Consider the following 23,148-nt stretch of genomic DNA (forward strand, 5'->3'; position numbering starts at 1 on the left):
TCACCCCCCGCCCGACCCCCCCCTCCCCGTGGCTGAGAGCACCCCCCCACCCCGCCCCCAGCAGTGGGAAGGGGCCGGGCCAGGCTCCTGACGTCTGTGCGGGGCTCGGAAGATGGCTGCGGAGCCCAGCACCGGGCAGTGGCTGCGGCGGCGGTGGCGGCGGCGGCGGGCGGGGAGCGCGGCGGACTGGGGCTCCGCCTGGCGCGTGGGGCGCTGAGCCGAGAGGCGCGGAGGCGGCGAGGGCGCGTGGGGGGCATAGGGGGCCGCTGGGCACCTCCCCTCGGGTCAGCCGCCGCAAGATGGGCAGCGCGGAGGACGCGGTCAAAGAGAAACTGCTGTGGAACGTGAAAAAGGAGGTAAAGTCGGGGCACGGACCTCCGGGGGCTCGCGTTCCTGTCCTCACGGCCCACGGGACAGAAAGAGCTGTGCCCATCCCCAGGGCGCGGGCGCTCGCGGGCCTCGGACGGGGGCCGGTCCTGGACTGGCTGCGGTTCCCGCCCGACTCCCGGATCACGGGCAGCACCCCTCGGCCCCAGGGGCTAGGCCAGCGCTTCAGGGTTTGTTTGCTCCGCGATCCCGCAGCTCCCCGCCCTGCGACAGCAGCAGCTCTGGGAGACCGAGGGGGAGGGGTGGCGGCGATTTCTGGAGAACCGAGCTGCCCCTTCATTGCCCTCGCCGCCGGGGGAGGGGGCGGGGCCCGCGCTAAACCGGTGACCTGGGGGCTTAGCTCCGGTTTGCCCTACACCCCAGTCGGTTATCTTTCTGGGAACTGAGTCTCGGCTGCATGAGGGTTCGCCGCACACCACGTCTCACTCCACGCCCACCTCCCTACCCAGAGGCCAGGGGGGCTTTTTGAGAATGGTTTTTAAGACTCAGATTTTTTTTTTCCCCCTTTTGAGGACACCCCCCCCCCCCCCCCCCCGCCCATGTCACAAAGAGAAGTCCTTCCCTGTGCGTACTAATGTCCTCCCCTTTGTCCCTGCCCTAAAACCCATTTCAATTCCTGGGGCGGAGGTGGGGGGAGGTGCCCGTGTGAATGACTCACTCGCAAAGGCACGCTGGAGAGCTCCAAACCCACAGAGTGGATTAGAATGGATGCGGCCTCTGGATGGAGCCCTGGACTCTTCCCATCTACCTCTGTCGGCCAGATGTGTCAACTCCATGAGGGCAGGAAACCTGTTTTACCCAGAACTCTGTGTCCATGCCTGGCACACAGTAGGCACTCAGGGTTGTTGTTCAGTTGCCCAGTCGTGTCTGACTCTTTGTGACCCCATGGACTGCAGCGTGCTAGACTTCCCTGACCTTCACTATCTCCCAGAGTTTACACAAACTCACGTCCATTGAGTCGATGATGCCATCCAAAAACCATCTTGTCTTCTGTCACCCCTTCTCCTCCTGCTCTCAATCTTTCCCAGCATCAGGGTCTTTTCCAGTGCACCGGCTCTTCGCATCAAGTGGCCAAAGTATTGAAGCTTCAGCTTTAGCAGCAGTCCTTTCAATGAATATTCAGGGTTGATTTCCTTTAGGAATGACTGGTTTGATCTCAGTGATCATTGGCACTCAAAAAATGTTTGATAAATAAGTCTATTGATCTTGGAGACTGCAGAGTCTGATGGGAATGCATAAACTTTGAAATAGTCTGGACCTAGCTCTTTGTGATTTTGAATAAGTTACTTAACCTTTCTAAGTCTCAATTTCTACATCTCTAAAATAGGGATACTGATATTTAGCTGATATATAAAAGTTTACCATATTGGTACCTTTCCCCTTTCCTAGAGGTTGCATATCAAAGAGCAGAGACATTACTTTAATGACAAAGGTCTGTATAGTCAAAGCTACGGTTTTTCCAGTAGTCATGTATGGATGTGAGAGTTGGACTATAAAGAAAGCTGAGCGCTGAAGAATTGATGCTTTTGAACTGTGGTGTTGGAGAAGACTCTTGAGAGTCCCTTGGGCTGCAAGGAGATCAAAGAATGCAATTCTCAAGGAAATCAGTCCTGAATAGTCATTGGAAGGACTGATGCTGAAGCTGAAACTCCAATACTTTGGCCACCTGATACGAAGAACTGAGTCATTGGAAAAGACTCTGATGCTGGGAAAGGCAGGAGGAGAAGAGGACGACAGAGGATGAGATGGTTGGATGGCATCACCGACTTGATGGACATGAGTTTGAGCAAGTTCTAGGAGTTGGTGATGGACAGGGAAGCCTGGTGTGCTGCAGTCCATGGGGTGGCAAAGAGTCAGACACAACTGAGCGACTGAACTGAGAGGTTTCAGGACTGGAGAAGGCTCAGGGTTCTTATAGAATTCTGGAAGGCTCATAATTAAGGCTCCAGGAGTGAAAGCACAAAGTCCTAACCATTGGACCACCAAGGAATTCCCAGGGCGTAGATATGTGTGTGTGTTAGTCACTCAGTTGTGCCCGACTCTTTGTGACCCCATGGACTGTAACCCGCTAGGCAGCTCTATCCATGGGATTTTCCAGGTAAGGATACTGGAGTGGGTTGCCATTTCCTTCTCCAGGGGGTCTTCCCAACCCAGGGATCGAACTTGGGTCTCCTGCATTGCAATAAAATTCATTACTGTCTGAGCCACTAAGAGCATCTATAGGTTCTCCTAATCAAAAAATCTGCCCCAGCAGCCTGCCTTAGATGTCTCCTGGTCTTTGAGTTGTGACATGATGCTCTGTTTAATGCAAACACCCCTTGGGAAGTAATCTAGGAAGCTTTTAATAGTTTAGAGTACAGGATCGATCAGATCCTCCTTTACCTAAACCACTAACCATGAGCACTTTGCAGTAAGGAGGAGACTCCCGGTCCTTCCTCCATCCTCCCCAGACTTTAGAAGCTCTACCACCTTCCAAACATAAGTGAGGGCCTGGAGAGCAAGGGCAGCATCAGGACGCTGGACACAAGACACTGTCCAAAGAATGGCAAAGACTCGGTCTGACCAGAGCTCACTAAATCAGTAAGATTGAAGACAGGGATTGAGGTAATCCATCCCTCTAATCTTCAGTATTACTGTTTGTCTTTTGGCAGGTTCCCCCAGGGGCTTCCCTGGTGGCTCAGATGGTAAAAAAATCTGCCTGCAATTCAGGGGACTCAGGTTCAACCCCTGGATGGAGAAGATCCCCTGGAGAAGGAAATGGCAACCACTCCAGTATTCTTCCCTGGAGAATTCTATGGATAGAGGAGTCTGGTGGATTACAGTTCATGGGGTCGCATAGAGTCCAACACGACTGAGCAACTAACACACACACACACACACACACACACACACACACACAGGTTCCCCCAGGGCATCAAAAGTGCTTAGCTTCAATGTTGGGAGCAACTAGAACCTCCTATACTGCTGATGGGACTGTAAATTGGCAAAATCTCATAATGCCAAATACCCTCATCAGAAATTCCTTGCCTAAAAATATAAATCCAAAGAAATGAGCCCCCATGTTCACACAAAGACACATCTAGAGTGTTCATAGCAGCACTGTCCATAACAGCCCCAAATTGGAAGCTACCCAAATGCCAGTCAGATGTGAATTGTTCACACAATGGAGAATGAAAGATGCACATCCACATACAACATGAGCAAATCTCACAGTCACACAACTACACACTGAGCAATTCCATCTATAAAAAGCACAAAATCCCACACATGTGCTCTATGATGTTAGAAATCAGGATAGTGGGTACCTTGGAAGGGAGTAGTGACTAAAAGGAATCATGGCAGAGTCTGGGGCTACATTAGGGTGCTGGTCACGTGTTGTTTCTTGAGCTGATGCTGCTTTCACAGGTGTGTTCAGTTTGTAGAAATTCTTCAAGCTGTGAAATTATGATATATTTGTTGTTGTTCAGTGGCTCAGTAGTGTCAGACTCTGTGCAACCCCATGGACTACAGCATGCCAGGCTCCTCCGTCCTCCACTGTCTCCCAGAGTTTGCTCAAATTCTTGTCCACTGAGTCGGTGATGCTATCTAACTAACTTAACCTTCTGCTGCCCCCTTCTTTTGCATTCAATCTTTTCCAGCATCAGGGTCTTTTCCAGTGAGCCAACTCTTTGAATTAGGTGGAGCTTCAGCAATAGTCCTTCCAATGAATGTATACCCTTTTCTATATGTTCATTATACATCAATTTAAAAACTTTTTAAAGTGCTTTCTAAAGAAAGCTGTGACTGCTTACCTTACAAGGTGTTCTGAAGCTTTTACATTCGGGTAGGAACCCAAACATAGAGTTCTGCCTAGACAGAGAGAAGGCTAGGCTTGCGAGCGTGTGGGGAGTGTCCCTGATACCTGGGTGGACCTACCCTCCCTGGGAGAAGGGAGAAAAGGAGGGTCAGGTGTCTCCCTGCGGCCTGTACTGAGACAATTTGTCCCTGAAGGACAGCCCACAAGCCCTTCCGCGGCCAAGGACGGAAGAACAAGTAGCATCCCATCCCCGTTCTCCACAGCAGGGCCCTTCCTCTTGGGTTGGAATATCTGAACTGATTGATTAGTGGGTTTATAGCACCATTTTCAGCTTCCCTGATGGTTCAGTTGGTAAAGAATCTGCCTGCAGTGCAGGAGACCTGGGTTTGATCCCTGGGTTGGGAAGATCCCCTGCAGAAGGAAATGGCAACCCACTTCAGTATTCCAGCCTGGGAAATCCCATGGACAGAAGAGCCTGGCAGGCTACCTTTTTCTGGCTGCCTTTCCAAGACACTTGGCAATGTTTGTACTGAAGAAACTTTGCTTCCCCACCCCTCCCATTCCTGTCCTCTACTCTGCAAGTGGCTGAACTCAGACCAGGTGGGCAAGCCAAGCTATTTACTTGCTCACAGGCCTTTGATCAATCAATCAATCAATCAATAACGGTGCCGCCCATTTATTCACAGGTGAAGCAAATCATGGAGGAGGCTGTCACCAGGAAGTTTGTGCATGAAGATAGCAGCCACATCCTTGCTCTGTGTGGTGAGTGAGTGACTGGAGGGTAATGAGAGAGGGGTTTAAAAACTGAGGATATTGCCATGGGGCCACAGGAAAAGTCCTCGGGGCTAGTAGTTTTCAAATTGGGTTGTAAGTCAGAATCAACTCAGAAGCTTATGAAATCTTGTTGGTCCCATCCCAGACCTACTGAATTAGGATCTCCAGGGCCCAAGAATCTGCTTTATATTCTAGTCCCTAAAAACAGTAGTGCTCAAATTTTAGCATCATAGTCACCTGCTGTTGTTGTGTTTAGGGGCTAAGTCATGTCCCGCTCTTTGTGATCCCATGGACTGTAGCCCGCCAGGCTCCTCTCTCCATGGGATTCTCCAGGCAGGAATATTGGAGTGGGTTGCCACGCCCTCCTCCAGGGGATCTTCCCAACCCAGGGATCGAACTCACGTCTCCTGTGTCTCCTGCAGTGGCAGGCAGATTCTTTACCACTGAGCCACTTGGGAAGCCTAGAGCCACCTATCGGGCTTGTTAAAACAGGTTCTTGGGTCCCAGCTCTGGAGTTTCTGATTCTGGTATCTCTGGGGTGGCCCCAGGAATTTGCATTTCTAACCAGTTCACAGGAGATGCCAGTGTTGCTGGTCCAGAGACCACACTTTAAGAACCACCAGCCTCAGTAGTTGGGTTGGGGAGCCACGGTGCTGGTTTATCCTTACATTAACTTCGGGGATTGGCCTGTGCCTTTGGATGCTTTCTGTGCTACATCTGTTTTCAAATTAATCCCACCTGCGTTGCTTCACCATTCCGAACTCTCCTCAATTGCATGCAAATCCACAGGAGGATCAAGGAAGACTAGCTAAGACTTCCCCGCTAAAAGAAAGTCTGTAATAAACCACCGCTTCCTGCTTAGTGTGAACATTTCTGCCTTTGTAGCAGCAAGACTGTCTCTGCACACAACTGAGTTTTCTTGGATTTCCAGGAATTTGACTGTCCATTTGCCATCTTTTTTACAAGTATCTATTTGTGTATTCTTGCCTGTGCTGGGTCCTTGTGGCTGCACGGGCTACTTTGTAGTTGCGGTGTGTGGGCCTCTCGTTGCGGTGACTTGTCTTGTTGCAGCGCATAGGCTCCAGGGCACGCGGGCTCGGTAGTTGCAGCTCCCAGGCTTCAGAGCACATAGTTGTGGTGCATGGGCTTAGTCGCTCTGCACCGTTTGCCGTCTTTGTGTTGTTTTCCTTGACCTCTGAGGTTGGTGTTTGGTGTCATGGAAGGGAGGTTGTGCATTTCTGAGGGGAAAGAATGAAAGGAGCAGATCAAGAGAGGGACACTCCTGACAGCAGCATGGTGGGGCGGATAGAGCCGCCCTTCCCGTCCGTCCAGCAGCAGACACTGAAGACCCCCAGGTTCCAGACGCTTCCTCTTCCAGGCAGGGAAACAGCAGTGACAAGGTGAACTGTCTGTCTATCCCCAGGGGGTTACACTCTGTGGGCAGACAGACAGAAAACAAAAGCACACAGGAATATATCCTGCAGTAACAGGTGTGGTAACAGCTGTGAAAAAAAAAAAAAGCAGAGAAATGTGGGAGGCGACTGGGGAGAGGCGGCCTGTGAGCAGAGCCGGAGCGACAGGCTGAGGGTTCAGGCAAATCTTGATGCTCTTCTTACTTCTCAAGTTGTACTGGACACGTTTCTTGACTTCTGTCACCCTCAGTCTGCTCCTCTGAAAACAGGGCGGTGATTCCCACCTCAAGGAATTTTCATGGGGATTGAGATGATGCATGTGAACATTCTTACGTTTGTAAGAGCTCAGAAAAACGTCCGTCTTTCCTCCTCTTCTGGGCATTAAGGCTGAAGCTAGGTTTGCAGGATTTGAGGTCCTACTATCTTCCCTTTGGGGTAAGTTGATTCTTTGAGATGATATAGCCCTTCTCAGGTCCACAGGACCAATCCAATCCCACCTTTTCTGTGGCAGAAGCCCTGCTGGGGAAAAACCATGCTAGTCTCGCAATATTTAAAGAGTATGAGAACCCTACTCCCTTCTACCTATGCTGAGTCCCCCTGACATGAGCCACTGTCTGTCATGGTCACCAGAAGGGCTCTGCTGGTCGCCCAGTGGCACCGTGGCAATGGTGCTCGGCTTCGCCCATAGCACACACAGCAAAAAGCACAGAACAATGAAACAGCGAAAACAGCTTGTCCATGGGTGCCGAAGGTGGGCGGCGGTAGGGGAGCGGGGGCAGAGAGGCAGGCGGAAAGCTGTGGGCCTCCCACCATCAGGTCCCTTAGGCTGAGAAGAAACGTGCCTGCTCGCCTCTGATCAGTCCGGGAAGGGGCCCCCGGGAGACAGCGGAGCCTTCACTGCTACCTCTTGCCTTGAAGTCCATGGCTCTTTCCAGCAGGCAGAGGTACCACCTTCAAAAGGAGAGTTTCAGTCACTGAAATAGATCAAGAGTCTGTGAAATTGACCCAAGTATCCAGGGTTCTAAAACCAGCCCCAAAGCAAGAGGAGCCCGGTTTGGCTGGATTTCGGGAGGTACCTTAGGTCAAAGCGCAAACTGAAATGCCCACAGGGTCAGATGAGAAAGTCTGGATGTGGGACAGCAGGCAGTGGTCAGGAGTGGGTAGCCCTGGCAAGGTTTGAAGGGGGCAGCCACCACTCAGCTTCTGCAGGAGTGCTGGTCCCAGCCTTGCCGTGGCCTTTGTTTTATTTTAAGAGAAGTCAGCAGTCTGGGTTTCTGTATGAAATGTCCCAGTTTTTAAATGCTGATAACTAACTCCCATTAAAAAAAAAATTGTGTGGGCTCAACAAGAGGCATCTGCAAGCCTCTGCCAGTTTGCTGCCTCTGCCTTGGGCTCAGTGCACAGTCACTAAAGGGAACGCCAGCAGAAGGGGCTGCCAGCAGAATAAAGCTAAGTTGAGCTGGGCGTCTGAGACCCACGGGAAGAGGAATCCTTACACTGTACTAATGGTGGTGTTCAGTGGTGAGGTGGATCCCAGCTTGGGCTCAAAGTAAGGTTGGTTTAAAGTGGTGATTATCAGCCCTTTCTCCTGCCTGCATCACATGGTAGAATCATAACCAGGGATTCCTGGGGGGTTGGGGGGCAGGCAGGAAGAACAGTCATGTACTGATGGAAAACTCCAGTTTTCTGGCTTTTTGGAGATTCTGGTACGGCTCCTTCACCCACTGGGAAAATGTTCAGAAGTGCATTTTTAGTTAGAAGTGGATCCAGTCTTCCCCTGGGTCTTGTTTTAAAAATCTTTTGACCATTCTACATGGCATGGCGGACCCTAGTTCCCCAACCAGGGATGGAAACCACGCCCCCTGCGTTGGCAGCACAGAACTTTAACCACTGGACCACCAGGGAAGTCCCCTGCCCTGGGTCTTGGAGTGGTCCTGGCCGCATCCAGGGGTCAGCTTTGTTCTGAGGGGAAACGGGAGTGCAGAGAAAGGGAGCGGGGTGAAGGCTGTGGAGACTGGATTAGCTATGCAGTGAGTGACCCCTTTCCCTTGAGCTTTGTGGAGGTCCTGGCGTCCTGGGCCCCTCTGCCCTGCCCTTGGCCCCTCTGTTCATGGCAGAGGATGGCTAGGGGGTGTCTGACTGAAGAGGGCAGGGCCTGAGCTAGAAGAGCTTCCCTAAGCTTCCTTAGAATATAGACATTTGAACCAGAAACATCACCTTCTGGAGAGCCTTAGAAATGGAACTGAAAAATCCCTGGGTCAACAGCTCGCCCCGGGTAAACCCAGGAACGTTCCTGTTCTTCAAGGGGAGGAGGGAGGCTCCGGGCCTGGCAAGGAACACGCTTTTGTTGTGTGTTTGCTCTGCTTGCTCCTAAACCTGTCTGTCTAGAAGCTGGTCAGGCCCCTGCGGGTGGAAACCTTGCGAGCAGGCCCTGCTGGCACACACGGCTGGCAGGGGCAGGGTCTCTGTGTGCTGCCCTCCTTCCAAGGAGCGTGGCTGCAGCGCTGCCCTGAGACGCCCCCTCCCAGACTGGTAACTGCAAACCACCCCCCCAGAGAATAGACCCAAACCCCACTGTGGGAGATGGTTCTCTGATATCCCCTCTTCATCTTTTTTTTTTTAGTTTATGTGTCTATTTTTTTATTTGTTTGGCTGCACTGAGTCTTTGTTGTGGCATGCCGGATCTTTAGCTGTGGCAGATGGGATCTAGCTCCCTGACCAGGGCTTGAACCCAGGACCCCTGCATTGGGAGTGCAGAGTCTTAGCCACTGGACCACCAGGGACGCCCCTCTCCCCTTTATCTTGAAAAGTCATGTCAAGTTTGCATTTTCCTCCCTAATATGGCTTTTTTGACGGTGGACACTTACTGCTGAGTGAAATGAATGCTTCCTGTTTTCACTCCGCTTCTTGAACCCCCAGATGTAGGCCAGTATCTCCTGCCACCCCTTCCTCCAGAGGGCAAGGTGCTTTGTGAGCAACTCAAGCTCAGGGTCAAACAGTGGATGGTCTGAACTCTGCGTTTGTAATATGTCTGCTCACAGAGAGCGTGGTTACTCTCTGAGGGTTATTTAGGGGTCTGGGGTAATTTAGGGCTCCACTGAGGAGCACTGGGCCTCCCTTCAACTCCCAGTTCAGGTCTGGGAGAGTCTGCCTGCCCAGTGTCTCTGCTCCATTCCCATTGGGCGCTGAGGTTGGATTTTTAACCACCGGTGGGTAGAAGGGCTTTAGGAGGCCCACGGAGAGGTTCCGGGCCTGGTTGAGCAGGTTCTTAGATGCGTAAATATCCTCGGGCATTGGGGGGTGGGCCCAGGCCAGAGGGGGCCAGCCCTGCCGGTTAGTCCCCAGGCTCCCTGCCCTCCGCCCAGGCCATCGATCCTTCCACCTGAGGTTGCTTCAGGCTGAGGATGAGCTGTAATGGGAGATGGGGGTGGAGTCTCTGGAGCTGGGAACCACACCAGGGCTTTATTAACCAGCTCCCTGTTGCTAAGCGGCTTTCATTAGCAGGGGAAGGTCCGCCGCAGCAGTCAGCTTCTCTAGGGAATGGCGGGGATACCAATGAGCTGGAGAGAAGCAGGTGTGACTGGAGGACGCGTCCCACCTGGGATGCTGCCTCACCTTATGAGAGTCAGAAGCCAGGCAGTTTTCAGTCTGTCTCTCTCCAGTGAAAGGGATCCCTTCTCTCTGCTTCCCGCCCGCACTGAACAAATAGCTCATTCTCAGCATATCTGGCTCCCACTTTGCGCCCGGAAGCGATCCGGTAGGAAGGAAGGCCCTCTGGGGGACTGGCTCTGCTGGCCCTGCCTTGGGGCGTGGCTGCGGGCAGGTGGCAGCGGTCTGCAGCCGAGACATTGAAGTCCGACAGACCTGACCTGGCTTCACAGACTGACCATGACACCAAGTATGTGACCTGGCCACTTGGGCAACTCTGAACCTACACCATAAGGTTGATGTGAGGGGGGCAAAGCACACAGCATGGAGCGAGGTATGCAGTAGGTGCTCAGTAAGTGTCATCACCACCACTAGCGACCTTCTGCTTTGTTCTTGAAAGTGATCTTACAACCTTCCCCATAAAGCCTCCTCGAACCTTCTCCTGGATTCCCTCTGAGAATCCATGTTTCTGGGAACTTGGAGCATCTGGACAATGAGAACTTTGAACTCTGGGAATCCAATCTAGGAATTTGAAGATATTAAGAAATTATTATTAATTTTGTAGGTGCAGTACAGGTATTAGGCACATGTTTTTAAAAGTCATCTTTTAGAGATACATACTAAAATATGGGGAAAAAATACATGATGTCTAAAATTGGTTTCCAAATAACCTAGGAGTAAGGGGAAAGTGGTTGGAGGTGGTATACCTAAAATAAGATTGGTCAAGCCTTGCTTATGGTGTGTGATGGGTACATGGGAGTTCATTTTATCATCCTCTTTTGTATATGTTTGGAATTTTCCATAATGAAATGTTTAAAAAAAAAAAGGAAGCAGAGGAGAGGATGGATGGAAGAAGAGATAGGGATAGCAAGTATATGTAACTTATTTTACAGGAAATATTTTTATTTCAACACATCTGTATTGAAGGCATCCTTAAACAGGATTCTGGGCATATAAGCCTACAGAAGAGACAAATAGGTATGCAAATCTGTCCCACCCTCTGGGTACTGGATCTGGATGTTGGATACAGGAGGGAAGGGTTTAAATTCCTGCTCCTTCATGGCTCAGCTGGTAAAGAATCCGCCTGCAATGTGGGAGACCTGGATTTGATCCCTGGGTTGGGAAGATCCCCTAGAGAAGGGAACAGCTACCCACTCCAGTATTCTGGCCTGGAGAATTCCATGGACTGTATAGTCCATGGGGTTGCAAAGAGTTGGACACAACTGAGCGACTTTGACTTCACAGCACTACATGCTACTCACTGAGTTTTCATAACTTAATTTGCCTTGTAGACTGAGGGCATTGTGTTCACTCACTACACAGATATAGTCCTATTCCCAAACTGACCCAGACTGTGTCCCCAAGTCCATGTACAGACATCTGTCAGCGGTGGGGGCTTCACGGTCTAGAATCGGTACCCAGGGGAGGTGGGGGGAACAAGGGAAGGAAGCAGATGTTTCTGAAGGGTCCTCCCTGATCCTGGACCCCCAGGTAGAACCAGGAAGGACCTGTTGTTGGCTGAGGCTGCTGCTTCCCCTTCCCATCCTTGGTCTTCTTGGTCTTCTAAACCAGAGAGAGTGTCTGGGCTGGGGGACCTGGGTAGTTCAAGAGAGCAAATACAAGAAGGGCACAAACCTTACCCTCTTGGCTTCAACAGCCCACACTAGACCATTCCCGGCAGTAGGATGGTCAGTCAGGCGGTGGCCTGTCATGGTGAAATTCCAAAAAGAGGAAAAAAAGGTAGAAACCCGAAAAAAAAAAAAAGAGAAACCCGAGACACTGGACCCCCCTGCACCACCACGAAGGAGCTTCTACAGGGAAGGCCAGAGGCCTGAAACCTCAGCGCTGACCACAACCGCTGCAGTGGGCTCTGAAGGCTGGTTCTGTAAGAAAAACAAGAGCGTTTGCAGCTCCCTGTCCCAACAGAAAAGCTCTCAGTGCTCTGTCTCCCCATCCGTCGGTGCCCGTGGGAAATCCTCGACCTTGACAGAGCCACAGGCACGCCTGTCTGGAGGGAGGTGGGGACCACGGCACATGGCCACCCTCCCTGCCCGGTCCCGCCTTCTCAGGCTGCCTACAGAGACTGCCCCGAGGGAGGGCACCCAGAGGCTCTCCCTGGAGATCAAGACCAAGCCCTTCCTCAGGGACACAGCCCCAGGTGGCCTGTCATAGCAGTCACCACACCATCCAGCTGTGTGGCACATACACCACGTTCTTGAGAGATGTTACATAAAGGGGAGCAGCTAAATGGTTTAATACCTAAGTGGGGATACAGGGCCAAGGGAGGTGGTGGTTTGTTTGTTTTTTTTTACTTGAAGAAAATAGAGAATATTTATTCACAAATGTGCATACGTGCTCAGTCGCCTCTGACTTTTTGTGACCCCCATGTACTATATCCCACCAGGCTCCCCTGTCCATGGTGCTTTGCAGGCAAGAATACTGGGAAGTGTTAGTCACTCAGTGGTGTCCGACTCTTTGCAACCCCATGGACTGTAGCCTGTCAGGCGCCTCTGTCCATGGAATTTTTCAGGCATGAATACTGGAGTGGATTGCCATTTCCTCCTCCAGGGAATCTTCCTAACCCAGGGATCGAACCCTGGCTTCCTGCATCTCCTGCATTGCAGATGGATTCTTTACCACTTCACCACCTGGGAAGCCCTTATATATAAATGGAAAGTATCTAATAGGGAAAAATGAAAGATGCAAGGAAGAGAAAGGATGCTTCCTGGATTGATGTTCTTGAGACAGTGGGTCCCTTGCTGAGCTGGGTGTGGCTGGCACTGGCCTGGCTCCCTGGGCAGACAGTGTGAGCTCTGAACACGGACTTTGCCCTGCATCTCCAGGGGGACAAGGAAGATGGGTATGTGCGGGATGAACCTCATTTCCTTCACCTGTGTAATTCTGGAATATCAGGAAAGGACCGTCTCCTCCCAGTGAAAGTCTGGATGAGAGAGTTGCTTTCTTGTTTTAGGGCTTTGAACAAGACTGAATGCCACCCCTCAACATACAAAACTGAAGCAAACAGCCAGCATCACCAGTGCAGGCGGAGGGAAAATGTACCCCCGTTACCATAGAAATGCTCATTCCGCGTGGAGGCAGCTGTTATAAATCACTGGGAGGAAATAGCCGGCCAGGGAAGTGGGGAGGGGAGAGACGTGTGATGCCCGGCCTCACCTCTTTGCTCCGCCCACTTCATCCATTGCGTGAAAGGAGCCGCCCATCCTACACCGGCTCTTATCTCCAGGGGGTTGCTCCTCTCCTGGAAATCTTGGTTCCGCCCTCCAAGACTTAAAAATTCTGCTCTGAGTCAAGTCCCCCAAAACTCCAGGCCCCAAACCTGTTTAACTCTCCTCACTCGGAGGCTGAACTCGCCTGATGCACAGATGGCAGCTAGCGGAGGTGGGGGCCGGGGCTCTGAACACACCTGCTCCTCGGGTTATCCACCCATTGCACCTCGGAGCCTCGGGCCCAGCCTTCACGTCAGGCTGTGCTAACTCTGGCCGCCATGTCCTCCACCTCATTCTTGGAAGGCTGTCCAGTGGGCTCCCCTATAACTGTACTGGGCTCGTCCAGACCCCTTGGCTGCTGAACACCGTTTAATTGTGGATGTGCGTGTGAGAGGGGGTGCTGTTTCTGAGGACCCAGGGCTGATTGAGGACCCTTATCAGTGCCCACCGCTGTGTTTCCTGGGCAGCCATGGCTTTAGTCCATTCTTTTTTTTTTTTTGGCTGTGCTTTGTGGCATGTGGGAACTGAACCCACACCCACTGCAGTGCAAGTGTGGTCTTAACCCCTAGACCACCAGAGAAGCCCCACTGGCTTTAATCTGTTCTTGCGGGCCCTGAGACACCTGAGCTTCCCTCAGCCCACGGAATTGTTTCTCAGTCCCTGCGCAGCTCAGATCACCAGTGGCTGCCCTAAGCAGAGCCCGGGTGCTCCTGTAAGAGTGGGGAACCAAACTAACCTGCAGACCCTATTTGCTGAGAGCAGGTGAAGTGTGGGGTGCCCACGGACAGATCCCGAGTCTTTCTGAGTTGTATGACAATTCACCCCCCGGATGGAGAGGATCTCTGGCATCCTTTCATGATGCAATTATTATTATTTTAAATCAGTAACCTGGCTCAAAAATCAAGACTATATTGCTTCTTGTGCCTCCTTCCAGAGTTTATCTTTAAAAAATTGTGTTTTTGTTTACCCCACCCTTTTTGTAATCCAAAAGTCTCTTTTGAAGACTTTTCTGTTCTTAGCTCCTAGAGAGAATCCTCACCCTTTTTCAGAATGGCATTGTAATTATACTGTATGAATGTGTCGTGCGTGCGTGCGTGTGTGCGTGCGAAGTTGCTTCAGGGTACCCTTTATACTCTGTCATCCTGGATTACTAACAGCAGTTCCCTGAGCCTTGCTGTCAGTGGAGTAGGATGACGGAGTAGAGAGGGTACCCTGGGCCCCTCTGTTACCGCGGCTCCAAAGGCCACCATGGGTGGGGAGTGAGAGGATCTAGCTTGTTGAGTCAGGTCTATTTCCGTTTCAGATTACTCACCCAAATGCTTCCATCCCAACCAGTCACCAAAAACAGTAACAGTGTCGATTTGTTCTTAATCAATATGTGTTTTTCTTACATGAGATGGGCCGAACAACTACCAGGATGGTGTCTCCCATCTTTGGGGGCACCCGTAGTGGCTGAAGGTGGTACTAGGAACCCTGGGACAGGGCTTCTGAAGCTTTCCTGTCACAGCTGGGGGACCAGGGCCAGGACAGCTCAGTCAGCAGGGGGGTGGTTTCGGGTGACTTGGTGCTTTGGCTGTGATGGGTGTCTCCTTGCCAGGACGCTCTCCTTCAGAGCCTTTCCCCTGGAGAGGGGAGCTTAATGGTCTGTGAGAGGCCCTCCTGGGGAGTGTGGACAGCTGGAGAATTGGACATTATTGCTGGTGGCTCTGCAGCGGCAGCTCTGAGTGTGGGTCCACTGTGCCCAGGGAGGGACCAGGCAGGTCTTTTATGCTTGCATCTCTGTGAGTGTCGGTCAGTGGACATGTCTGTGATTCTGCTAAACCCAGAAGTCTTAGAGCAGTGTTTTAAAATTTTCCGGGGTCAGAGACACCTTTTAGAAACCAAAAGTCAAGGATTCTTTATCCAGAGAAGAACCACCCACCTATGCACGTGGGAGCAGACTGATGATTCTGTGTGCAAAGTTAGGAGCTCTCTGGGAGGTCCAGAAGCCCATCCACAGACCCTCTCAGGAGAGTAATTCTCAATTATTATAAGTGTTATGATCTTATTTTGCCTATGCACTGCACACGATAACATCTTTCATTGCACGCACTCCTCCTCTGCGAGGTTCAGCCCTTTGGGAATGGGGGAGGCGTAGTGTGGTCTAACAAGTCCTGACTAAGGAGCCTGGGGACTCGGACTAGGAACAACTGGCAGAGGGTGTTACTTTGGCAGAGGGTTGATTACTTTGCTTGGAAGGTAGAGAGGCGAGAGCGATTTCTCCCACTGCAGACATTGCCTGGCACCTTGCCCGGGTTTCACAGGAGGCACTTCAGGGCCACGGGGTGAGTGGGGGCACCGGATGTGCTGTTCCTCTCTCAGCGTTCCCTACTCACAGTGATTATGGAAGCATGCCTCCACCCACCCCCAGAGAATCCGCAGCCCTGTGCCCAGAGGCTGCCTGGCAGGCTGGGTGAAGCCAGGCCACTGCTTGCATCCCCAGCTCCCCAGCTCCCCAGCCTGGCTTCGCGAGTGCCATGCAGCAGTCGCCTGGGGAAGGTAGGAAGGCTAATGACTCATTACCCTGGCAATTAGTCACATCACCGAGGAGCTCGGTCCCCTGCAGGACTGGTGCCACCTGCTGCCACTCTGGTTCCTGTTCCTCTCTGCTTTTCTCCTGCTCTGAACGGGCGCTGTCACCCCGGGAAGCAGTCACCGCCTTCCTCCAGGTGTGGGCGTGTGGCTGTAGCAGGACCAAGAGACTAGGGACTAAAGGGTCACTCTTCTGTGCTCCCTGCCCCAGGGCTACGGAGGACCTCCAGGGACCTACCACAGAGGGGAGCATGTGACACCAAAGCGAAGATTCCCCCACATGCCTCATACACCCATGACACCTGTAGATACACCTGTCTGCGTACACACGTGCTCACAGATGTATGAATATGGCAGGAGGGAAAGGCTGCGTCTCCCAGGCCTGAACTCCCAGGAGAGGGCGAGGGCGCTAACTTCCCCTCCCCTGGGACCACTCTCACTGAGCTGTCCGGCTTCCAGGTTGGCCCTGGGGACCCTCTAAACTTCTCAACCTCAGTACAAGAGACAGCCAAACCAAACTTACCGGACAGCAGTGACCGTAACAGTGAAGGCAGAAATGAGGTGACAGCCACTGCTTTCAGTGGTTATTTCCGAAGTGCAGGTTTCTTTCTAAGATGAAGGTTTTTTTTAAAAAAAGATAGTTTATTTATTTGTTTTCGGCTGTGCTGGGTGTTTGTTGGTGCACCGGCTTCTCTCTGGTTTCGGCGAACAGGGGATACTGTCTCATTGTGGTGTGTGGGCTTCTCACTCCGGTGGCTCCTCTTGTTTTGGAGCACGGGCTTGGGACCTGCTGGCTTCAGTAGCTGCAGCTCCCAGGCTCTAGAACACAGGCTCAGTAGTTGTGGTTCACGGGCTTAGTTGCTCTGAGGCATGTGGGACCTTCCCGAATCGGGGATTGAACCCACCTGTGTGTCCTGCATTGGCAGGCAGATTCTTTACCACTAGCGCCACCTGGGACGCCCACCTCCAGCCCAGGAGGCAAGGGGAGACCTCCTCCCACCTGTGAGCCATCACCCCCAACACACCTGGAGGAGGTGAAAGGGGCTCAGCCCAGGTTTGGGGCCCTGGCTCCTCCTCCCATCTCTGCCATTTGGTGATGCGAACCAGCCCTCTTCCCCTTTCAGGCCCTTTCCTTCCTCAGCTGTAAAACAATCAGCTTGGCCTCAGTCACGGCCAAGCCCCTTCCTCCCCCTATACCTCCACACTAATTCCTTTTTAGCACCTGTTTGTGCCCAGGGCAGCTCCCCGCCCTCCCCCACCACGCCCTTCTTTGCTTCCCGGGGAGTCTGTCTGCTGTAAGCAGCGTCCAGACAGAGAGAGTAGGCCTAGCCCCTGAAAACATGAATGAATGAAGGGAACCCTCCCTGCGTGGGAAGGAGAAATCTCTCACTCCCGCAGGGCTCATCAATAATTCAGGGCCGCTGTCAGGTCTGATCTCTGCAGTGGCTTCATCAAATTTCAGCTCCTCTCCAGAGCCTCGTTCCTTAGCAACCGCATCATTGGTGCTCTCCAGGAGGGCTGCCAGGCTGTGTGCTCCCCTCGTCCCCTGTCCTGGGGGTGCTGCCTGCGCTTGCCCTCGTGGGCAGGGGTGGAGTCACCCATGCAAACCCATCCTGGCAGCTTTGTCCTAGGAGCCTCCGGACGATGCCACATACAGGAGGCATGACACAGCAGGCCAGGTGGCAGGAGGGGACGGGGATGGAGTGGCATCTCAAAGCCCCCAGGGGTCCACTCTGGGCGGGCAGGGGCACGGGCAGGAGCACTTTGGAAGGAGGTCGGGGTGTATCTCTGTGGCCCGCCTAAGTCTGAACCACACCCCCCAGTCCTCACCTCTGTGCTCCTCCTCACGAGTATGAGGGAGGGGGTGTTCTCCCTCGCCCCGTCTTGCCTAGGCTCAGTTGCCGTCCCCTCTGTGGCCCAGGTGCGGTGGAGGCTTGCCTCCTGCATCAGCTGAGGCGCCGCGCTGCCGGCTTCCTGCGCAGTGACAAGATGGCAGCCCTGTTCACCAAGGTGGGGAAGACGTGCCCGGTGGCCAGGGAGGTTTGCCACAAGGTACAGGAGCTGCAGCAGCAGGTGGACGGCAGGTGAGCCCGGGCCGCTGCTCTTCCCACTTCCAAGGGCCTCTCAGGTGAGGGGCCAGACTAAGGGTGGCAGTGGGGGGGTGGCCCTTTCATCTCCAACCCCTCCTCCTGGTCAGTCCTCTGGGTTCTTGTCTTGTGGCGCCAGACTCGGCTCCCAGAGCCACCAGTCTGCATTGCAGCTTGCCCCCCACGCCCTCATACTCCTGGAGCCCATCCCTCTCTTTGCAGGAAACCCTTGGCAGGCAACCAGGAGACCCTGCGGAGACAGGGCTCTGCCAGCGGGAAGGCCCCAGCCCTCAGCCTACAGGCCCTGAAGCACATTTGGGTGCGCACAGCGCTGATCGAGAAAGTGCTGGACAAGGTCGTGCAGTACCTGGTGGAGAACTGCAGGTGACTGCCCTTCCTGAGCGCCCCCTCCCCAACCCAGCCCCCGTGCCTGACTGCCCACCATGGTCTGTAGGCATGCGCCATTCACTGTAGTGCCCTGAAAGCACGGACCGCCCCAGGCCGCCCACAAAGCTCAGCCCTTGTATACTTGCTGCTGCTTGATGACTGGACAGGGATTAGGTCCTTGTGGGGACATGTCTCCTTGGTGAGCTTGACGACCCTGGAAGGAGGCCCAGAGCCCTGCGGTCACCCTGTATTCTTTCCTGGCAGCAAGTACTACGAGAAGGAGGCGTTACTGGCTGACCCTGTGTTTGGCCCCATCTTGGCCTCTCTTCTAGGTAAGTCTGGGATCAGAGAGGCCTGTGCTGGCCCACAGTGGGGGCTCCGGGGCAGGTGCCAAGGGGCCACCCCCGAGCTGGTGGTCCCTGTCTCCACAGTGGGACCCTGTGCCTTGGAGTATACCAAGCTCAAGACAGCCGACCACTACTGGACCGACCCCTCTGCTGATGAGCTGGTCCAGAGACACCGTATCCGGGGTCCCCCGCATCGCCAGGACTCCCCTGCGAAGCGCCCAGCCCTAGGAGTAGGTGTCCCTCTCCTCACCCCATGCTCACCCAGGATGGGCCCCCGGGCCTGTGGCAAGGCAACCAGCCTGAGTGCTCCTGGCAGATTCAGGTGGTAGCGGCCAGCCCAGGAGAGCCTTCCCCGCACTGGCTCTTACGTAGATGCCAGGAGCACAGAGCTGGTCCGAGGCTGAGGGCAATCTGGGGACAGGAAGGAGCCTCGGGGTCCTTGGCCCCCACGCCGACCTCCCCAGACCAGGGGCTGAGGCGTGACTTTGTGCGCAGATCCGAAAGCGACACTCAAGCGGCAGTGCGCCAGAGGACAGGCTCGCCGCCTGCGCCCGCGAGTGTGTGGAGTCGCTACACCAGAACTCCAGGGCCCGGCTGCTCTACGGCAAGAACAACGTGCTGGTGCAGCCGGTAGGGGAGCCCAACGCCCCCCCCCCCTCCTCCACATTCAGCCCTTCCTTCAGAGGCTTCATTTCACACACCTCACGCCCAGCCTTGAGCTGTCACGAGCCAGGATGGCACCGGCTCCGGCCCACTGAGACCAGGCCTTCCGGGGGCAGGAACGGCGGCCAACAGGGAGGGGGAACACCCAGACACATCTGATAGTCAAGAGGCTCCCGGGGCTGAGGTGGTGGCCCCAGCCAGGCAGGGGAAGGAGGTGCCCACAGCTGCAGGTGGCACATGACGCCCCTGCTTCCTCCCGGTCCCCAGGCCCAGACCCTATGATTGGCCCGGCCTGGCCTCCCCTGAACCCACCTGGAGCTCCTCTTCCACAGGCCATCCCGGAGCCTCTCAGGCCTCATCTTCCCTGTCCTCTGTGTGTGTCCTGTCCGTAGAAGGAGGACATGGAGGCCATCCCTGGCTACCTCTCCCTGCACCAGTCTGCAGAGAGCCTCACTCTGAAGTGGACCCCCAACCAGCTCATGAACGGGACTCTGGGGGACTCTGAGTTGGAAAAGAGGTGAGGGCTTTGAGACCCCCTCCCAGGAGCCAGGGAAGAGAGTGGGGGCTTGTTCCCTGGTGGGGAGGGCATGGAGAGACTCAGCCTGCTCCAGGGGGCAGGCCTCACTTCTTACCTGATGCCAAGAATTACAGGGAGAGGCTGCCTGGAGAGGTTCCTGGAATGTCTCAGACAGAGCCAGGCCTGGGCACGGAGAGGCTTGTCTGAGCCAAGTTCTGGGCAGCTGCGACTGCCAGGCTCTCTGCTACGAGGACAGCACGGGGCCCCAGGGGACACGGTTGGCTGAGGTCGCTTCTCAGCCACAGTCACGCTATCCTCTGGATAGTCTCTTGGCGTCTTGGCGGGGTGGCAGCTCTCAGGGCACAGTGACACCAACCTGGTTCCTCCGCAGTGTCTACTGGGACTACGCCCTGGTCGTGCCCTTCAGTCAGATCGTCTGCATCCACTGCCATCAGCAAAGTGAGCCTCGTCTGTGCTGGGCGCAGGGGTGAGGGAGGAGAGGCCGCATGGCCCACGGACCTCCTGTCCCCCTCCCGCCACCCTCTGGCTCCAGGCCCTCCCCCCAGCCTCACTGGCACACGTTCACCCCCAGAGAGCGGCGGCACGCTCGTGCTGGTGAGCCAGGATGGCATCCAGAGGCCCCCGCTGCACTTCCCGCAAGGGGGCCACCTGCTGTCCTTCTTGTCCTGCCTGGAGAACGGCCTTCTGCCTCGAGGGCAGTTGGAGCCCCCACTCTGGACCCAGCAGGGGAAGGTATCTCCAGGCGAGGGGAGGTAGGGATTGGGTTCTCTCCCACTGCCCCCCCAACCCCAGTCCCCCATCCTTCTCCCCATGGAGCTCTTCGCAGCAGCATGGGGGTCTCCTGCATCAGACCCCACCCAGGGCAGGCTGACCACCCACCCCACCCCACCCCTACAGGGGAAGGTGTTCCCCAGGCTACGGAAGCGCAGCAGCCTGCGGTCCGTGGACGCGGAGGATGTGAGTACGGGGCGAGCGACCGACTACGTGTTCCGGATCATCTACCCTGGCCACAGACACGAGCACAGTGAGTGTCTCAAACCTCACTCAGGATGAAGAGAGAGGCGAGCTCCGGGTGGTGGAGGGTGCAGTGTCACCTGGGGCTGGGGTGGGGGGCGGCCGGCAGGGCCTGCTACCTGCGCCGGGGTGACCCAGTCAGGTTGTTGCTCAGCCTCACACGGGACCTGTCCCCCCACAAACCATGCCCCTGAGAAGTAGCCTCTTGTATATCTAGCTGTCTTCTCACTTTGTAACCTCAGGTCTCTTGGCTCAGAAGTCACTGTTCAGTATTCTCTTGGCCATCCTTTCATGCCCTGCCCCAGGGGAAAAAACATGGCTAGACTAGAAATAGAAGATGGGGAGCTCTCCGTTTCGCCTCAGCCTGCTGCCTGACCCCCATAGGGAAGCCTGGGTGCAGGATCAGCGCTGCCTTGTGGACAATATGTGGGTGCAGATTGTTCCCTGACTCTGCTCTAGCCAGGCTCCTCCCCCAACCTGCTACTGATGCAGGGGCAATAGTGGGAGTCGGGGACCTTTAGGGTGAGGTTTGGAGCCACAAGGGGCCTCTGGAGGCCAGGAGTTGAAAGTCGGCTTGGCTCTCGTGGGTCCTGCCCCGCCTGGATGTGACCCCTCTGGGCCCCTGGGGGCTGAGCCACAAGCATCTACCGACCCCCGAGCTCCCTCTCTGCTCAGAGCACCGCTGTGAGCATCACCGACACGCGAGCACCGGGTACGAGCATTGCCCATGGGGCTCTCCTGGCCAGACGTGCTGAGCTTGAGGGTAAGGTCAGGGAATGCGCCAGACCAGAGCATGCATTGCCAGCCAGACCACCTGCTCCCGAGATGCGCTAACTCGCGCCAACAAGTTGTTGACCAGTGGTCCCTGTATTAGTGGACAGACTGTGCAGACTGCAAACACACAGCCTCACCACAGCGCAAGTTCCCAACCAGCGTGGAGGGCAGGAGGTGTGGGGCCCCTCGCCTGCCAGGTGTGCCTGCCGAGGAGGAGACGCAGCTTTGGCCAGCTGTGTTTGCCGACCTGGCACTTAATCTCGGGCTCTTGCTCGGCTCAGCTGTTGCAGCTTCCACTTGCCCTCTTCAAGTCTTATCACTTCCCAGTTGCGGTCACCTCAAGGAGCAGAAGCCCAGTAGGGTGACTCATGACTCAGGCTCTTCGTGAGCAGCTCCGGAAAGGCCTGAGAAGGTTGGATTTTCAGTCTGAAGAGGGGGATTTTAGGGTGACCTTCAGATGTGGTTAAGCCTGACCATGACACAAGCTGAAGAATGATGGGGATCCATCTGCCAACAGTCATGCCCAGCCTCGGCCGTGCAGGGCCGGGAAGCCTCTGTCTTTCACTACCCTGACCTCCCCCATCAGTTCTCTCTCTTCTGTTCTTCCTAGAGAGGGCATCCTTTAAGAGTGAGCTCTGTAGCTGCCTCCCGGCCCTCACTTTCTTCCATCCTTTCCCCAGTAACTCATCAAAAGGCTCCGGTCCCCTCTTCCACGCCCTGCAGGCTCAAGGCGACCCCAGACTCTGTAAGAAGGGAGTCCAGACCCTCCTGCCCTGGGACCAGGGTCCTCACGCCTCTGCGTCTCTGCTGTTCTCTTTGAGCAGTCACTATTAACTACCACCACCTAGCGGCCAGCCGCGCGGCCTCGGTGGACGATGATGAGGAAGAGGAGGATAAACTACACGCGATGCTCTCAATGATCTGCTCGCGGAACCTCACAGCTCCCAATCCGATGAAAGGTTTTTATCCCTCCCTGTCTCCCTGATCCACCCCTTCCTCCTGCCCCGTCCCAATCCCCTGGGCCCACCTGCCACCCACCGCAGGGGCTCAGATGGCAGTGTTGGCATTACGGGACTTGTACCCAGGAGGCAGATCAGGGAGGGTGGAAGGAGGCGCCAGCCAGAGGGACAAGGACCATGCACAGCCGGCTCTGGGTTCCCCATTGAACCTGTGAGGGGAGGCCTCCCACCTGAGAGGGAAGAGATTAGAGACTCCCTGGTGGGAAGTCTGATTATCTGGTTCCCTCCTGGGAATGAATGGCTCTCTGAGCCCTGTTCCCTCTCCGGGGGTGGATCATGCTGATAAACCCAAGACAGTGTCTCTTTCTCTCCCACTGTCTGGAAAGAAGGCCCGTGCCTCTGACTCCCGACTTAACGTAAACAGGACAGAAGAGCAGGCCCCTCCTCTGCAGGGCTAGGGGCTGGACAGCTCATGGGAACCGGAGTAACCTGTGGTCAGGGGAGGGGTTGGGGCCACCATGGAGAGAGACCCAGGGCTCAGTTGACCCAGCTAACACTTTAGCA

General features: G+C 54.7%; 1 protein-coding gene and 1 non-coding gene across 5 annotated transcripts in view; one reads left to right on the forward strand and one right to left on the reverse strand.

Moving 5' to 3' along the window:
• The first annotated feature begins 44 nt into the window (after positions 1 to 44).
• SGSM2 (small G protein signaling modulator 2) overlaps positions 45 to 23,148 on the forward strand; it is a 36,103-nt gene continuing 12,999 nt past the window's right edge. For 2 of the 4 annotated variants that reach the window (XM_070478848.1, XM_070478850.1), the window contains exons 1-12: positions 45 to 356; positions 4,870 to 4,945; positions 17,737 to 17,899; positions 18,125 to 18,286; positions 18,554 to 18,621; positions 18,721 to 18,866; positions 19,132 to 19,266; positions 19,692 to 19,816; positions 20,208 to 20,275; positions 20,409 to 20,569; positions 20,735 to 20,861; positions 22,450 to 22,584. In XM_070478848.1, coding sequence (XP_070334949.1) covers positions 300 to 356; positions 4,870 to 4,945; positions 17,737 to 17,899; positions 18,125 to 18,286; positions 18,554 to 18,621; positions 18,721 to 18,866; positions 19,132 to 19,266; positions 19,692 to 19,816; positions 20,208 to 20,275; positions 20,409 to 20,569; positions 20,735 to 20,861; positions 22,450 to 22,584 — 1,423 coding nt within the window. In that variant the 5' untranslated portion in view covers positions 45 to 299. The remainder of the gene's footprint in view (positions 357 to 4,869; positions 4,946 to 17,736; positions 17,900 to 18,124; positions 18,287 to 18,553; positions 18,622 to 18,720; positions 18,867 to 19,131; positions 19,267 to 19,691; positions 19,817 to 20,207; positions 20,276 to 20,408; positions 20,570 to 20,734; positions 20,862 to 22,449; positions 22,585 to 23,148) is intronic. The other 2 variants (XM_070478847.1, XM_070478849.1) reach the window with 2 other exon arrangements.
• On the reverse strand, positions 9,080 to 9,152 carry TRNAG-CCC (transfer RNA glycine (anticodon CCC)). The gene has a single exon. It is a non-coding gene; the product is annotated as a tRNA-Gly (tRNA).

The sequence above is a fragment of the Odocoileus virginianus genome, chromosome 17 (genome assembly GCF_023699985.2).
Source record: "Odocoileus virginianus isolate 20LAN1187 ecotype Illinois chromosome 17, Ovbor_1.2, whole genome shotgun sequence".
Classification (NCBI taxonomy): Eukaryota; Metazoa; Chordata; class Mammalia; order Artiodactyla; family Cervidae; genus Odocoileus; species Odocoileus virginianus.